The sequence below is a fragment of the Poecilia reticulata genome, linkage group LG15 (genome assembly GCF_000633615.1).
Source record: "Poecilia reticulata strain Guanapo linkage group LG15, Guppy_female_1.0+MT, whole genome shotgun sequence".
NCBI lineage: Eukaryota > Metazoa > Chordata > Actinopteri > Cyprinodontiformes > Poeciliidae > Poecilia > Poecilia reticulata.
The window spans coordinates 26,707,255-26,726,263 of NC_024345.1; the positions used below are offsets into that span (position 1 = coordinate 26,707,255).

Genomic DNA, 19,009 nt, shown 5'->3' on the forward strand with positions numbered 1-19,009 from the left:
ATGATTGAGGTTGTGTAATTGTTTACACCGGGGCAGCTTCTTTTTCAAATGAAGTTGAGTAATTTTACTCTCTTGTAAAAAGTTTAGTTCACTGGAAAATCCACCCTGAAGTAGACTGCTTTCCTGTAAACACTGACCCTTTGCTTACTCACTGACAACCACACAGCAAAACATCACACGCAGTGCCTTGCAAATCTAAAGATTACAGTGTCTGCTATTGCCTCTTTGCAAAATGGTTCAAACTCCAACAGATTGGTTGGAAAGCAATCAGAGGTCTTTAATTTTAAAGTTGCTGTATGTTCCCAATTGAATTTAGATTTGGACTTTGACTAGACCGTTCTAACACATGAATATATTTGCATGTCAGCAACTTAATTATTCTTCACCTCAACTTAAAAGTCTCTTCACTCTCAGCTATTAAGGTGTGTTAGGTTTACACCCTAAAGGTTTAATTTCCAATTTTCAAACACAGAAAACCAAATGTAGAACTTTCTGAAGGTATTTTAGCTTTTAAATATTTAGGTACTTAAGCCATCTGACTTCATTATCCAATGTGGCTACCAAAGTTTCAAAGAATAGCAAAAGTTGCAGAACTAGAGTTAAATTATGATGCTTTTTCCCCTTTAAAATAGAAGCATACATACATACTCACGATGTTTTTTGCAGACTTTTAGTATTTGTAACAATAGAATATATGAAATGTATTGTTATTTTTCATAGTAGTTACCACAACAGTAAGCAAATCTCTGGAGCATATTCAACTCGAGTGTGATGTCTTTGCCGTTAGACTAGCTTAAAAAAAGACTTGTGTGTGCAGAGCTCTGCCATCATGCATCATCCATGGAAGCAGTGGGGCATGTGTGAATTACAAGGTCTTCATGCCAAATTTGGAAAGCAGGATTTGAGAGTGCAATACAGCAAAGCGCCTCACAAATACAGAGGTAGTACATTGTTTATTTTTTTTGTTTGTTTTTTTTTCAATGTTTGCAGTCAACTTTCCAGACCACTAAAAGATGGGTCATTTCACTCTGTGCATCTTGTGTCCTATCAAGTGAGGATTGAGGAATTGTGCCATAACCAGACTCTGTGTATCATTTTGGTTTGGTCCAGCTTTTGTCTCAAAACCTCATGCAATAAACAGAAAGTATAGGCCTGTAAAAGTCAGAAAGGCTTTTTTATCTATTGTCGAAACGCATTGACACAAGTAGGTTGGAGTAAACCAACAAAAGCTACATATCTGTGGGATGTTAAGAGCTAGCCTGATTCTGTAGCTTTTTTCCCATTATTTTCTTGTAAAGGCTATCTCTGTTCCCATCTCATCTTTGCATTTTCTCTTGTAACCCTTTCCTGTTTCCATTTCGCTTTTGCAGAGTTGTAGTCAACTTGTAGCAGGAACTGTGTGTCTCATTGTGTTTCTACATGCCGCCAGATGCGGGTTCTCCGTATAGAGGTATGTCTCATTGTGTTGAAGGAATATATAGAAAGGAGGCAGAGTGTGAGAGTGTCAGGGTAATCATGCTGACAGTTGTATAAGAGCCTGGAGCTTGTTGGGACTAGATGAGTGTGTGTGTGTGTGTGTCCGTTGTAGATGCCATTTGTCTGTTAGCAAAGGCACTTAAACAAGTTATATCTTATTTTACTTGAGTGAGAATTTCTTCTTTTTCTGACTTCTTTCATCTGCTATCTGCTGCACTGTAATGTTGTTTCCTCATAGGTAGGTGTGTGATGCAGAGAGGAATCCATTGAAGCTGCTATGGTCATACTTTTATCTCTTTTCTACTGTTAGCATAATTTTAAATGGTGATTAAAAATAAATGATTGTTTGATTCTATTTACTTTATTTAGTGCCGATTCACAGCAGAGGTTTCAAGTAGGGTTGCACAGAAATACCTGCAAATACCATTTTTTAATTAATTTTTTTATCAAGAGGGACAGTATGTGGAGGTAGATAAGATGGGGAGATGTGATTGGTTTTACACTTTTCAGCCAATTTTAAGGAAATCGAAGCTGATGCAGATCACTCAGTGCTCCTTGCTTCAAGCACCTTTTGGGAAAAAAGAGATCCAGTTGTTATACAGGAGATTGGTTAGATCAATAGGATAGTGCCTATAACATTACCTCACATGATGCCAGTTTGTTGGAAAACTGTATTCCAAACAAAGTTTACTTTTCTGTTAACCTTTCCGTCCTGTAAGAGGCTTAATTTGTTGCAAGTGAAAACATGCAGCTTATTCTCTCCCCTCTGACAGATCGGTCATAATCAGAAGGGTTTGTTTATATTGCTTCCATTGGTGGTATTTCCTCTGTCTCTATTATTTACAGTTCATTTCGACGACTGTACTTTGTGTTTACTTATTCAGCACTTTCTGACCTCAGCTGTGTATGAAACTCCAGGAACGCTCGAGTCTTTGTCCTACAGTGTGCTGTCATATATAAACTCCAAATATCGTGTGTGTTGAGGCAGCACAGCAGGCCTGTTGCAGGCGCCAGCTTGTTTACAGAGCTCTCTGTGCAGTTTGTATTTGTTTGGAGCCGTGTGATAGAACGCAGGTCTCTGATAATGGAGTCTAATAGACCCTCCTCCTGCGCCTCGTTTCTATCCGTCCCCCCCTCTTTACGCTTTGCAGCTGCTTTTGTTCTGCTTGATTTACTTTCCATCCAAAATGTTAGGTCAAATACAGACTTGCACCCATTTAGCAAGCCCACATAAGAATAAGCTTGTATGTTTATGTTTCCCGCTCAACTTTGCAGACAACACTCCAGTCAGAGAGAAGGGTAGATATAACAAGGAACAGTACCGGCCCTCTTCTCCCGTCAGAGAAGGGAGTTTGAGCCACAGCTCAGTCTTCACCTCGACCCTGGGGTCAGTTTACAGCTTGTCAAGCCTTGAGTTGTGAAGGGTCATCACTGGGGTTTGTATAAATGGTCTTATCAGTGTTGTAACAAAGGTTTGTCTAACTTTGACCAAGTGTCTCTCAGCTAATGATGCGCAGCAGTCAAGAGTTGTTTAATACTTTTTATGTAATTATTTAAAAACAGGATGTATTTGCACTCACTAAAATGGGACATGTTAAAAGCATTGCTGATTTAAATGTGATTTTTTTTTCTTTCTGCTAGTCAAAATGGTCTTTAAATGTCTGGAAAAAATTTGGAATTTTATTTAAGATTTTTTTCAGGTGTAGAGATGTAATTAAGACTATAATAAGGTATTTCTTGTTCTTTTGTCTAAATTATGGATTTCTGAAAAACAAGTTCCTGCAGTCATGGATTATTATTAAGCTGCTGTTATGAAAACAAAGCACACATTACTGGGATTTACCATATAAGGTGTGGAGTTTATCTCTTTACAGAAAACTATGCTATAACCATCCATTTGGTCACCCATTCATATCTCTATTTGTCTGTTCATACCTCCATTTTTGATTCATCCATCCAACTATCTGTCCATCACGGACAGACATGCAAGTTTAGATGATGTTCATTCATTCACATCTCTATCTTGCCATCTGTCCATGTGTCCTCCTCTATCATCCGTCATCTTTCAGTTTCCATTTTAAAATGTTATATTAATATGTATAAATGGTCAAAAAGCTTTCTCAGAAATGTAGGAAGGAAAGTGTGCGGGTACAACAGCATGTTGACGTTGGCTCTTTGTCTTCTTTTCACTTCTCAGGGACAGTATCGGCCCGCTGACCTCCTCTGCCCAGAATCCTACACTTGGGTTTCTGTGGAGCAATGCATACCGCTGCTCAACAACTCCCGCTATGCTCGATTAAATCAGGACCCTGATGCAGGTACGGCTTTTTGTTGAATGTATTTAGTACTATAAGTAAATGAGTCAGTGCTATTCTACATTCGTTCAGAATTATTTTAAAATTAGCAACCTACCAAGCCACTGATGCCCCTTTTTTGGCAGGCCTCAGCAAGTTAGACACACATCTTCTATCTTCTTATGTCTTCACATAAGACAAATTGATCTTCTGTTTGCTGCTTTAATTTGTGCAGTCAGTTTGACAGTGCACTTTTAGAATGACATCAAGTCTGCATCAAATAAATAGTTATAGGAAATGGCTAAAGATTGTTTCTGTGAATGCAAATTGTGGAGAAGCAAGCATGTAACTCCTGTTTTCCTCTCCTTATTAATCCAAATAACAAAATATGTGTCAAACAGGAAAGAGCCACCAATCAGGAGTAAAAGTAAACATGTGGAGACAACAAGGCAATTGTGAAAGAGATTGGGTCGGATGCACATAGTAAACAGTAAAGGACGCAATCACAGTTGTATTATTTTAGTGAAGGAAGTGACAGCAAGTAGTGCTAGGAGCTGTTTACTGGCACCAGCAGAAAGAAAACACTTATTCATATTGAGACTGCTTTGAGAAACATTTCCTATGTTTGCTTTTATTAGCTGTACTGAAATTTTTCAAGTCATTAAACAGATTCTAACACCAAACAAAGATAACTTGAGTGCATGCAAAACGTTTCCAAATGTTGTTTTGGTTGCGTATGTGATAAAAGCAGTTGAAACCAACCTGTGCTTATGTGTGAAGTATCGGGGTGAACCACACTTGGCAACAACTACTACCATTGAGAGTTTGCTAAAAAAAATGTCAGTGACTTTTAAGTCACTGTTAAGTAATTTTGGTTCCCTCTTCTTGGCAGAATGGTTATAATTGAGTGTAGCTATTGAGCATGAAAGGGCTGTTTTAGGTCATGCCACAGCATCGTTATATATGGTTAAATCCAAACTTCAATTAGGCCACTCCAAAACATTCATTTTGGGTTTGGATCATTAACGCAAGTGAGCTTGAGCTTAAGGAGCTCAAGTTCAGTGATTTTTGTTCAGGTTTTTCTGCTGCAGAACAGAAGCAACAGCAAGTCAGTCCTATAAAGCATCCAGGGACCAAATTACCACTGCTATGTCTGACTATCAGTTTGATATTCCGGTTCTGAAAAGTTGTCGGTTTCCAACCAACACACTCTTATCCCATCAGTTCACAATGCATTTTTCCAGAAAACATGGTGGCACTTATTTGATTCTTTGCAAACTCCTTTTATTTTACCCAGTAACAGAAAAGTAAAGTAAAGAAATAGACCCTAAGTTATTAAAGCAAGAAATAACATCTATATATATATATATATATATGTGTGTGTGTGTGTGTGTGTGTGTGTGTGTGTGTGTGTGTGTGTGTGTGTGTGTGTGTGTGTAAAACTACTGTCCTAATTAGGTGTTTAAAGACAGCTAAAGTTTACGTACCTCTCCCATTCCATTGACTAAAATAAAACATAACTGATTCCACCAAAAATCCTTCCTTTGTTAATTTTATTTTTTTATTTTTATTTCTTTATTTTCTTAATTTTATTGTCTTTCTTTTTACCTTGAAACTATTATTTTAAAAAATCTATGTAACAATTCTGGGAAAGTTATTTTATTTTTACCTCTGTAATCTGTGACATCTTCCCCATTCTGTTTGTGGCTATTATGGAGTTTCTCATTGAGCTGCTGTTAATTTACTTCCTGAAAGTTGTTATAGAGGGCTGAATGTACAGTCTTTCTGCTAGCATTTTGTTAAGATGTTAGTTTTGGTTTCTATATCGATTTCAGCAGCAAACGGGATGATTTTATTGAGCGTTAGGCCTTACTGTTGCAGCCTGTGCGTGAACAAGCCGACTTTGCCTTTCCAGCACTGTCTGTTTTTTACGTGGTTCCTTTGTCACGGACAGGTGAGCTGATGTCGACTGGATGTTTTTCTTGCTGCTGAACTGTTTTATTACATTCTCTGCATGTATATTTTTACTCATTCCCTTTTTTTTTAACTGAGCTTTCTTGTTCATTTGTGAAGACTTGTGTATTTTAATTTCACTTTATGCAAATTGTTATGCATTTCAATTGTTAATCTCGGAGATATGTTGGGGATGTGTGTTTCTTTTATTTATATTTGTTTTGTTGTGTTTCAAAATGTGTAACAAATTTTTATCTTGGAATTTAAACACAAAATACTGGTGAAAGCTTGATTCCGCTCAAGGCTGTTAAGGAGGAAGGTGAGTCGATGTCGGCTGGGTGTTTTTCCTGCTGCTGAACTGTCTTATTCCATTCTGTGCAGAAAAAACACACCATCAGTTTGGCTGAACTGCAGCTCCCTGCCTTCTTCATTTACACAACATGCAGAACTTTATTGGTGGTCCGGTTGGAGTAACGCCGAGCCCGGCTGTTGCTGACACATTGAGTGTCCCACCGTGTCTGTGACCCCTAGTGAACATCAGTCTCTACACACATAGGCCTGTCGCGATAAACGATAAATCAATTAATCGCACCAAAAATTAAACCTATCGACCTCATTTTAATTATCGGCTCTGTCTTCTCTTCTTGCCTCTTTTCTTTCTGTTGATGACACTGAATGAAAAAAGGCTCAGCTCCGGTGCTCTTCACTGACCCTCCCTTCCTCATTTCCTTAGTGTAATGTCCAGCTCACACTACACGAGTTGTCGGCCGACTGTCGGCCCATTTTCAAAACCTGAGAGACACATTAGCCGACAGAAATCCTAGGAATAACGGTTCGATCGGGTTCGTCATGCCATGTGGTGTCCAGACACCTGGGCACAAAATAATGGCTACAAGTCCAGTTAACTCATTTTAAAATCAGGCATTAATCAATGCTTTACTAGAATCTACCTGTGATGCATGTGGCTATAGAGTCGGCGTAAAGTCCTGACTGAATGAAAAATTATTATAACCTATTTATGTCACGTTAACAAAGAACAGCTGAAAACTTACCGGGTTTATCAACTGCGGTAGCAATTTGGCTCCAACTCCTCCCCTTGTCATTTCTATATTCTTTGCACGAAACATTAATGTTGTTTCCACATATCATCTCCGATGTCCGCTGGACTTCGGGTTGTGCCATGTCAGCTGTTTGGGATTCCCCTCCGTAATTTCCAATCAGAAAGCACGGAGGAGAATCCGCGCTTTCTGATTGGCTACCTGTCACATTCAACAGGCTGCGTTAAGCTCCCAGTCGGGCCCCCTGATTTAGATTGGAGAGGGCACGACGATCTACCGTAACACACCTCACACTACAGGATGATTGGTTACAAAATCACCAGCGAGAATCTTAGATCAGCCAACGATCTAAGATTGTCATAAGGGGAAAATGGGAGCAAAAAATCGTCTAGTATGAACTATTGCATTAGGTAGTCGGATGTGCCCATCTTCTTTATTTAAATCTAGTGATTACTGAAGGGCACATACAGACTTCATAATCTACACTCTTTTGGTTGAATGCAATATTTATTTCCACTTTGGCTTTATGTTGTTTAGTTTTTATTCAAGTGCGTTTTTTTGTTAATGGAGACTGAGAATCCATTTTATTTTTGTTTTTGGTTGTTTTGTTTATTTAGTTTATCAGTTCCAGTGACATGTGTTCTTTTGAAAATAAAGTGCATCTATCTATGGCAGGAAATCGCATGCATTATTAATCATTTCCATTAAATGAGTGTCAAAAGGTCTTGAAACAATATTATCGTTTATCGCAATATTTTTTTAGACAATTAATCGTCCAGCAAAATTTGTTATCGTGACAGGCCTATACACACATAAAGTAGACCAAATGTACAGCACATATGTAGCGTCTCTCACACACTCACAATCATTGTTTGTTTGACAGGGAGAGAAGTTGGGCCATCGGCCGTTCAGCAGCATAAACATGGGAGAAAATGTGTGTGTTGTCTTTTGTTTGGCTTTAATGCATCCAGGAGGCACCAGCCGGGAAACGCAAACAATAAGTGGCAATTTGTGTAATTTTATGCATCAAAATGGTGCATTTACATTCTGCTGGTGCCTTTAACATTCCTGATTGTAAAACATATCAGTTAGCAACAATCTGACATACTTTGGTGTTACCTACAGTAAATGGAACCTTCCTGATGTCACCCACTTATCTCTCTTCTGCCTCCTGACTTCTCTACTATATTTCTGCCTTATTGCATTCCATATCTTGTCTATCAGTCAGACACTCTCCCTTGTGCCTCACAGTGCTTTCAGCTCCTTAGCCTGATGAGTGCTAATGTTCCCAGTCTGAGTGGGAGCTGATGGGTTTGCTTCCCTCTAACTGGGCCCTGCAAAGGTTTTCATCCCCCTTGAATATTTTCTTGGATGTTTCGCAAATTTTTGTATGTGCTTTATTTGGATTTTATGTGATAAATCGATAAAAAAAAATAAAAGAAAAGGGTGTAGTTTGTTTTTTCAGCCCTCATGTTTGTTGAACCACATTTAGCCACAACTACAGCTGCAGGTCTGCCAGCTGTTTAGATGGAGAATGTCTGTAAAACTATATGTTTAATACTTGCCCCAATTTCAGTCAGATTTAGGTCTGACTATGACATTCTAACACATAAATTTAATCTAAACCATTCTGGCTGTATCTCTGTGGTCATGGTTCTGTAACAAGGTGAATGTCTCGGGTTGTTCTTGTTTTAGCCTGACAACTAAAATGTGACCTGAAATAATCACACAGACTTTAGTAGATGAAATCCCATGCTGACAGCAGCTGGAAAGTCATGAAACAGACTCTGCTTTGACAATAAATATGGTGCTGGTTTTAAATGGCAAGATCTCATCGTTTACCATGGTTTCCCCTCTGCTCTTCTCCTGCTTTGAACACAAGTTAACCTTGATTTTCATAATAATGACAGTAAGATCCTTTACAATTAAACGAAGTGAGGTCAACATTCTTGGTCAAAAACAGATTGAGAGTCTTTCTTTCAGCTGCTAACAGCATTCAAACTTTTGGGCCTCGGCTGTCAAATAATGGACCTCTCATACACAACACTGCCATCGTGGCCTTTTCCTTTTTAAAAGAAAGTCCCATTTTGGATCTTCAACATTAGGTCACAGGAAGTGGTCATAACCCAATGGCTCTTTGACCCTCATCCGGTGTTAAGAACTTTGGGGATGGAAAGGACGAGAAGGAGAAGCGTGGCGAGGTGTCAGGGCCCCAAACCTCAGCCCTGACCCTCAACACTCCTCTTCCCCTGACCCTTGAACTCCAGCCTCGAAGGCGCTGCGACCTCAGAACGGCGTGTCACTGAACGTCCGGCTGGCCTGACAGGAACAGGAACAGGATCTGGATACGCTCAAAGTGAGGAGCAGGCACTGGCGGAGGTTGGAGCGAGCGAAGAAGAAAAGGAAAGTTGTTTATGTGAGGAGCGGATGTTTGGCTTTTCTGGAGCAGGAGGGAGAGATGGCCCCTCTGTTCAGTGTTAGTGCTGCGGTTAATGAACCTTCCTAAAGCCGCACGCTGCTACCCACTGTTCTGTAAAGTCTTCACCTCTTAATATCTCCATCGGGCAAATGAGTGTAACTCCGGTTACTGTTAAAGTGTCCTGTCACTGTGATGAGAAACATAGGGAGGCAAATCACCCTTAACCTGAGGTGAGTTTAAGTTAGGAAGCATCAGACATTTAAATATTTTCACTCTCATCCCCTCAGCTTACATTAACTCTTCATGAACCAACATACTGGCGACTGGGGAGTTGCGTAACATCTTTTAAAATCCCTCGTGAGGAAACCTAATGCACCGCTGATTTTCTTGCTCCACCATTCTTCAATTTCCAGACTCAGCAGTTTTTCCAAGAGTGGATCGTTAGCTGTATCCCTGCACTCCAGGGAAACACGGCTAGTAAATAAAATATGAGTTTCCAGGAGAGTTTTAAAACTCTACCTAAAGGATAAAAACACATTTCTCCTTGCCTTAAGGTAGCTTGCTATGCTTTGCGGAAGTATTCCAACCCCTTCAGCCCTTTTTCGCTTAGCTACATTATTATCACAAAGTTTCACATTATTAATAGGGATTTTATAAACCTCTTCACTCTGATGCCAATAAATAAAGGCAGTACACTTGTATGTTAGTTAATGTAAGCATGAGTGCAGTTAAGTAATTAAAGTTTATTTACAAAGCACCTTTCACAGACAGAATTGTAAGTGCTGTTCAACATAAATTACATTTAAATTGTATGTCGTGAATCAAGATAAAATTCATTCATAACCGTCTTCACCTGTTTTACACCACCCAGTGTTAAAACGGTGAAACTCTGAATTACATAAACTAAAAACTTTCCTCTTTGTTTTGACTTCACTAACCTGATGATGAGGTGATGTTCCTTATTTGCTCTAATAGACCAAACCATTGGGTCTGAACTTCAGATGTTGAATTGCAAATCTTAAGAGTCGTGTGTTTTAAGTAGTTTAGCAGTTCCAGTGAATAAGAGAAGAAAATGAGTCTTTGTTTTCTGCTCGTGCTGCACTTTGAGACTGGCATGCGTTCTTCTTACCTGTTGCAGAGTATATTTGGGTTTGGTTGGCTCGTCGGGCGCTCCCTGCTGTGCCCTCCTCCCCCTCCTCTTGGCGCCAGCTGTTAGCGGCTTGGCTCAGCCTCTCTCTCTTGGAGGCAGTCATTTAAGTGTTTGAGGGTCAACATTTTTCACCTTTTTTTCCATCCGAGTCTCCAGAGAGCAGCTCGTAGCTTCTGGACACACGCAAACAAGGTAGTTGGCTGTGCATGGCACGGGCTCTGTGAGTAACACCAACTAACTATCCGTCTCACGCACTGACTCAAACCTGAAGGCACAGGGGAGTTGGATTCCCTCTAACAGCTTCTCGGAATAATGAGGCATCCTTGCCAAGGCACTCAGAGGTTAATTCAAATGAGCAGAGAAAAATAAAAACCAAAGTTTATGGGGTTGGATGCGTCCACAGTGGTCCTGATTTTGTTTTTATACGTGCTTTGTTTTTGTCTAGGAGACTCTCAGGCGGTCAAGGATGTGGGCAGAGCGCTGGTGCTGCACAAGCGCACCGTCATGCCCTACATAGTGTACAGCCGCAAATTCAAGGGCCGCAGCGACACGGCCGAGGTGCAGGAGTACGCCAGCTTGGTCGGTCAGGACTGTGCAGAAAGGATCTTACTCTACCGCTCCTGAACACGGAGCATCGTCCCACTGCCACCTCGCCCTGGAGAATCATCGGTTTCCTTTGTCTCTTAAAGAGCTCCCTGCTGCAGCCTCACTACGCTTGCTTCAACACGATCTACTGTGAGCAGGTACCTAGTCATACATACAGCCCAGTCAATAAGAATATCAATGAAAAGCTCATTTAAATCAGAAAGTAGTGTTTTGCAAACAGTGGCATTTTAATGATTATGGCTTACAGCTAAAAAAAAAAAACATTCTTTAGGAATATTAATTATACACGAGATAAAAAAATATTAGTGCAGAGGATTCCTATTTCCATATTCCTTCTTTGTTATTTATATGTACATATGCATAACTTTATCTTTCATTCACTTGACGGAAGAATTTCACCCAACAATATTAAAATCTCAAAGATGGATTCATGCATTTTCAAGGAAACCTAAAGGGTCATTTTGTTTTGTCTTTTTTTGGCTTCTAGCCCAGTTTAATCTTGTTTTATCCTGCACCTTTCGTGTTTAAACTGAGCACGAATTTACGGGGTCAGACAATTGTTGTGTTTAAAAACAATCATTTTTAAACAGAACAAATGTATAAAAGTTTACAAACTGTCAAAGCATTGAAACAGCTGATATGAGCTAATCCAGAAGGCAACAAAAGCAGGGAACAGCTCTTTATCAAGTGTGTTGTTTCAGGATTTGTAAAATATACAGATAATCAACCCAGACTAATGAAAATTCTTGAAAATGTTCCATTTTTATTATTATTTTTTTGTGTGTGTGTGCTTAAATTTTCAGAATGCAAAAGAAATGTACAAAAGCATGAATATTTCAGGTTAGAAAAGTGTTGCAGTAAAAAATGAAATTAAGGAATACTAAATCCAAAAATGTTGACCTACTTAAATTTACATCTATGTATTTTACAATATACAAGCTCGTTAGTTGATCAAGGTTCCTTTTTTATCTACTGCGTCAATACAACGTTGCATGGAGGCACAGGTTGCTTTTTTCATCACACTTTATCCTTCCACTCAACTTTCCATCATTATGCTTGATAACAGGACTCTGAACATCCAGCTGTGACTGCTGGTTCTTATGCTGTCGTACTTAAGTGAGGCTGTAATTTTTCTGAGGAATTAGTGGTTTTCATTAGCTGTAGGCCATAATCGTCCAAATTAATTAAATTACTTAATTAAATGACCTTTTCAGTGATGATGTAATTTATTGAGATGATTTTCTGACTTGCTCCAAGACCGGTGGACTGAATGTTGTTTTTTTTTGAGACAATAATCAGCTTGAATTCTTCTCTTTTAAACCATCCTTAAATTTTATGTTGAAGTTTTCACATTGGAAACCAGCATTGGGTTAGAAACCTGACTCCACTGCTTCCTTAACGACACCCTCTGTTTTGAAAGTCAGCTATTTGTCTTCTTTATTTCACTTTTATTCAATAAGAAACACATTTATCGTCTCATATCAGTAATTTAATGACTTTCATGTACAAGGTTACTTTAAGCCATGTTTCTGTTTTAAGTGTAATTTTCTTTATATAGTCCCTCTGTTCTTTTGTTTGTTTAAACCAAATAAACAGTTTGCATACTCAATAATTTAGCTCTCTGATGATTTCAGCTCAGGTAACTTTGAGTTCCCCCGGATGACAGAGCTCCTCATCCTGTTTTGTGGACTGACTCTGAATGTAGGAGTCAGTCATTTGAACCAGCAATGCAAACTTGTGCAACGTACCCTGCTAATGTAGTTGACCAGAAAATACAAATATTTAGCTAAAAGACCAGAAAGACAGATGACACGCTCCAGAACTGTGTTTTGAAATGCATGTTAGTTTAGTATGAAGTGATTCTTTATTTGACCATCAATAGTAGAATTGATTTTAATTGGCAGGCAAATGGAAGCAGACACAACAGATATAAATGAAATAAAATGACTCAAAAGTCATTTTATACATAAAGAAAATTAAAGAAGAGAGAATTAAACTTTATGTTAAGGGAGAAAATTGCATTATAAGAAAAAAATACTGGTCTATAATTAACCTTATTTAACACTTATACTGTGGTGTGATTACTGTTTAGCCAATCAGGAACGTGGCATTATTAAATGGATAAATTTTATAAATGAGCACTCAATTTGCTCTTACTTAATGGTTTTGGCCTAATCAAAGAGATTAAGTCACTTTTTCCTCTTAACTGAAAAATACAATGTGCCCTCAAAAAACTGCTGCTGTTGTGTTGAAAACAGCATTGAGTATTTTCCCTTTTATGATTGCGGTATGACGGCAGCTCAACTTAAAATACATTTTAATCCAGGGTGAGTTGGACTTATGCAGCTTGATAAACACAGAGAGTTGGAATAAAATCTGTAGTTAATTTAACTACTTTGTGTTGATTCGTCTAAAGAAATAAATACACGAGTTTGTGGCTGAAATGTGAGAAAATGAGAAAAAAGTTAAAGTAATATAAAAACTCTAACTCACATTCAGTCATTCGAGCGGCTTGGTGTCAGCCTGACCCAGCGCAGCGACTCTGGAGAGGCCTGACTCGCCTGCTGTCTTCACCTCAGTTTATGAAAACAAAACGTGGAGCCGGGCCTTTCCAGGTTAAAACCAGCCTGAGTTTGAGAGCAGTCCATGTCCAGGGAAATTAGAAAAGACTGACAGGCTAATTCTTCACGACGGGAACACTGACGCTGGCTAGAAGCCGTGTTGGATGCACTCTTTCTCTCCCACATTAGGCATGCTTACACACACACACACGCATACACACACACACAGACACACACACACACACACACACACACACACACACACACACGCATACACACACACACAGACACTCCTGGCACCGTCAAGAGCACTTTAAATTTTGGTTGAGGGCAGAAGCCAGTTCTGTGGTGGAGCTCTCACTGTAAAAACAAGTGGCTCAGACCAGCCATGGAGTTTATAATGAGCCCTTAATGCTTCAAGATATATACTTGTGTCACACTCTATAACTCTTATGAAGGAAGAGGACCATGATCTGCTGCTGGAACGCCGTTCAGCCAAGGGTCAACATCTGTAGATTTAAACGTCTCACTGATCAGACAGGAACATGTTAAATTCTCCCTTTCCCATAAATTGCACTTAGTTGATTCAAATGTGTGTTAAATAAATAAAATATTTCTAAAAAGCAGAAAACGATCCTCTTATACACAGAAGTTTCATTCGATGGTTACAAACACATCGACGTTGACATTTGCAGGTACTGAAATTCAAGACAACAGACTGAAACATAAACGTGCACCGGCGCTGAGACCAGCTTTGGATCATTGTTCTGTTGCATCTGGCTCCTAATTTAGGTTGAAATGTCCACTTCCTACGACGCACCACACCAACTGGCAGTGAAACGGACTCACAGTATGATGCTCCCACCACCTTGCTTCATAGAGGGTACAGCATTCGCCGCTTTGAAAGCCTCGCCTTGTATCCTCCAAGCACACCCCATCATTATATCCAAACACCTCGGCTCTATTTAATTCCCTGTTGGCATCATTAACACCGACAATCCTTCCAAGTCTCCATCAATTCCAACATGTTTTGGTCTCAAAGTCTCAAAGTGTTAGATTCTGTGAAACTGCCAGAGGTAAAGAGTCAGTGTTGGAAAGATGAAACCTGAGGCCACCTCCTCTGTTTAAGGTTGGTTTTTAGAGTTTCACTCCTCTCTCAAACTATCACTCTTCTCTGTATAAAATGTGCACATTATGCTCATGCTGTGATGCTGATTATGCTACCAGTTACACACAAAGGATTCTTACAGTAACGTTGATGTTGGACCCCAGTAAAAATAGTCTCTGCTACGTTTGAGACTAATGGAGATCCTTAAATAAACAAATAAACAGTTAATGGGATAATAATGAAAGAAAGCTACATAAACTTAATTTTAAAGAGCTAAATGGTGGAGACACAGAAACAATAGGTCTGTTCCAACAGGCTATAACTGGTTCTGGAAGGGACACCTCAGGGTAACCTCAACTTAAAACATAGTGAAAATGTGTGGACTGTGCTTAAAAGTCGAGTCCTTCCTTGCAAATGAATGAATAGATTCTCTGGTCAAAGGTCCAGCATGAATTATGGGAGAAGCTTGTTGATGGTTACAAAAAGCTTGTTGATACTTTGGAACTCTGTAGGCATTTATTTAAAAATTAGTGGGTGTCTATGTGAAGTTATACACATTGATGTTTCTAACCAGAACTCTAGGATGTAGGATTGCATTTGGTGAAAATAAAGATTAAGGAAGTGGTGAACCCTTCAAACTTTCCTCTTCCTCTCATGATGTGTTGTGGTTTTATGAAAATAGGCTGAGAAAAGAAGATTAGACAGCATGAAATAATAACAATAATAAAAAAGAAAAAAAGCAAGTCTGGAATGAAAGACGAGGAGTCTCCAAGTTTGAGGTTTTCCCTATTTTCCCAAACTTGCATGTGGAAATCATGAAGAAGAATTAAAGGGAAGAAAAATAAAATCCCTCCACTGTTTACATAAATCTAAGAGCGACTACGTTTCACAGTTTGCCTCTGGGCCCAATCAGATTTGCTTATTCTAATCTGTTTTCTAAATGATATGAACACAGAGACACTCGGTTTCAGGGTAGCTGTCATCCACCAGCATGCGCTCAGATCGCATCAGTCGCACGTATGAAGGGGCCAGTATGTGACGCCGTCTTCCTGTTTGTAAATGTGAAACTTTATGTAGGCAGCAACGTGTTTGATCTCTATCTTTGTTTTCCTTCTTCGGACCTTCAGCGAGCAGATCTGCACGCGTTGCACGCAAAGCCTCGCTTTATTATACCAGGGGGCAGAATGTAAACACTCCCTCAGCCCACAGCTGAGCAGCTACTGCTGCATGTTTCCATGCATGTGTGCGTGTGTAGCATGTTTACTCTATCTGGTCTTTACATGTGTTTAATGCTACTTGTTTGGACTGGCATCAAATAAGTCCAGTGCAAATTGGCGTGTTTTTGTTTGTTTCCTTGGATTTTCCCTCATGCCCACTCTTCTGCTCATCGTCATTGTTCAGTTGTAATGCAGATGTGTAATATAGGCTCATGTTTGTACTGGCACCCACGCCAGCGGAAGCTCCCAGGCTGGAGGAAGTGCTGGGATCCTTTTGTCCACGAGGGCCTCCTGGATTAAGCGAATCATGCTCTAAATGCAGACCTTTTCTCCTGGGGATTATCCAAAAGCAGAGAGGGGAGGGAGGCGGTGCCCACTCTCTCTCACTCCCACTGGGGCCCTGTCACCCAAATTCAGCACACTGTCACTGCGGCGCTCTCTGGAACCCCTCGCTGGGGATGCAGGACATGAGCGGAGACGCTGTATGCCCAGAGACAGAGCTGAAGTGATTAGCTTGTGTTATTAAAGGAGCGTAGAAAATGCATTTTGACATGGAGCTTCAAGTTGATCCAACTCACTGTTGGACACGGTGGAAACAACCCACAAGCATCACATTATTATGTACATACAGTATGCTCAGGCATCCTGGGGATGAAACTGGAATAATCTGAGCAGGATCGGCTGATTTATTGGTAAAACTGTTCACACTCCCTGCAGGCCTGACACGTTGAAGGGGTTTTAAAATGCACGTATAAATCAGACTTGCTGATGGGGTGGATTTAATTCTGATGGATCAATGAGGGGAGATTCCACATTTAACTAAAGACCAACCTCAAACAGATGTTTTCTGCATTTTAAAATATGAGAAGTATCATTGTTCCATCTTTAAACCCAAGTGGAAACAGATGATTGTGAGGCTGCCTGGATGAGCTTGGCGTCTTCTAACTCAGAGGTCACTGCTCACACCACGTTGGGGTCAACCATGCTGGTTTCTACACCACTGACGGTAGGCTGTTGCAGGAGGTGAACCGACGCACTGAGCCCTCATCTGCTGCTCCAATCTCTCCAACTGCTATGCATCATGAATCTGATCCCAGAAATACTATTTTTCCAAGTGGTGACTCAGAGCAACCCAACCCTTGCAAAAGGTTTTGTACTCCAACCCTGAAGAGGGCGTATTGAGGTTGCACCCTTTTCTTGGTGTAGATTTTTAATGAGATGCAAAATTGTTAGCTATGCAAATACATAATCGCTGCAGTCGGTGTCTGTTCTTGACTGAAATCATCTTGAGGGAGCCCCTTTTCTTTTACTGAGCCACCAGTTAAAAGGAAATAATGGTTTTGAGGGTCAGCCTTAAGGGTCAATTGTGATGCTTCCATTAAATAAGAAATGCAATTAAAATCACACATGAACAAGTTTGATCATTAAAAACCTGCTGCCTACCACTTCCTGTTGTCTTTTTGTCTTTTCCGCCAGTAGTAACATCTGGTTGTTGATCACAAGACTCAAGTGATGCGAAAAAAGTTTGTCCATTGCTGTTTTGCAAAATACACAATTTTTTTATTTAAAAATATGAGGCCATTAATAAAATGTGGCTTTGTAATTCTAATTTGAGCGACTATATGGTCAATGGAAACACAGCTGGTGTCTTCAGAGGTTTTCATGTCGTTTCCTTTAGCAGTTTTTAGTGCAGTGCTACTATAAGCAAGACGGTAAACAGATTTCTCAATTGGTTTGATTCGTTTGACACAGTGCAGTGTGAAAGCAAACTGCACCAGCTGAAAATGTAACAAATATTGTTACATCGTAAATGGGGGTTCGAACAGAGGCTATCTTATGACTGACGGTAGGAGGTGAACAGAAGTACCAGGTCTCCCTCTGCAGTAATGCGAGTTCTGCTCCAGTTTGCAGTGGTGAAGAAAGAGCTGAGTCAAAAGCCAAGCTCTCTATCTACAGGTCTGTCTACATTCCGACTCTCACCATGTGGAAGTTAGTGGAATTGTGACGGAAAGAATGAGATCCCAGATACAAGCAGCCAAAACTTCTAAGTCCTTTTTTTTTTATTGCTGTTTAAATTATCTGATGATTTATTTTTAAATGTGCCCTGAAAATGAGAGTGCTTTTTCTTACACATCTCCTGTACAGATAAAAGCGCAGTCATTTGTCATTAATTAATCACTTTCTGACTAAATTAGGTAAAGTGGGGATACTGATAACTGCGGGGAGGTAAATGTTGTCATCATATATAATGCCTCCTCGCTTTCCCTCCCTACATTAGTCTCTCCCTTCTGCTTAAAGTCTTTCTCTCTTCCCTCCATTGTTTGTCCTCATCTTCTTCTGCCATCCTCACTCAGGCAGCCATACACTTTCCCGCTGGCATCACAATACCAGTGTGTCAGTCTGAATAGAGTGGGGAGTGGGGGGCTGTCAGCCGGCTGTGGGAGTCGGCCCACCTCTCAATATGCGAGCTGTCTCTTTTGGAAAATCTAAATCGTCTCGCTGCTTCTTTCAGTCCTGTCCGGAGCAGAAACTTACCTCTCTGTGTGTATAAATAAAAACATATTTCCAACAGGTTTACAGTTTGATAGAGGTAAAAGAGGGGGGACCCCACCCAGCACATCCTCTTCTTTTAAACAGTAGTCTCTGCCAGTGAAAGTCGGCGCAGCCAATATTTGCAGAGCTTTAAATCACTGCCTGTTGAATAGCGCCGTTGTTTTGGACGGGAGAGTTTGGCGTTTTCACAGCAACATGCTGCGTCTGGAGGGGCGATCTGGACCCCTTCTAGGAGAGCAGAAAATGACCTGCATGGTTAAAATCGCAGCACAGACATTTTAGGTCATTATGTCTCAAAAAGAGGCTGAAAACTGAGGCATTTTTAAAATATTCCTAAACCACAAATTCGTCATTTGTCTCATATAATCTGCTGTACAATCTCATATACACAGTCTTCCAAAACTCCTTTTTTCCCATTACATTAGTATTTATCCAAACATCTATCCAGTCATTGGGCAAGAAGGAGGGAGGACTCTGACATATTTTATTTTATTTATTTCATTCCATAGTGTGAGGTGCCATATTGCTTTGGAGGAAAAGAAAACATATTCAGGTTAGCTTTGCAAATAAACAAATAAATCTGTTTGTAATCTCTGCTTTTAACCAAAATGATA

General features: G+C 39.9%; 1 protein-coding gene across 3 annotated transcripts in view; it reads left to right on the forward strand.

Moving 5' to 3' along the window:
- Positions 1-11,667, forward strand: part of ate1 (arginyltransferase 1) — a 58,011-nt gene extending 46,344 nt beyond the window's left edge. For all 3 annotated transcript variants that reach the window (XM_008430321.2, XM_008430322.2, XM_008430323.2), the window contains 2 exons: positions 3,674-3,794; positions 10,796-11,667. In XM_008430321.2, the coding sequence (XP_008428543.1) occupies positions 3,674-3,794; positions 10,796-10,974 (300 nt within the window). In that variant the 3' untranslated portion in view covers positions 10,975-11,667. The remainder of the gene's footprint in view (positions 1-3,673; positions 3,795-10,795) is intronic.
- Positions 11,668-19,009: the final 7,342 nt, after the last annotated feature.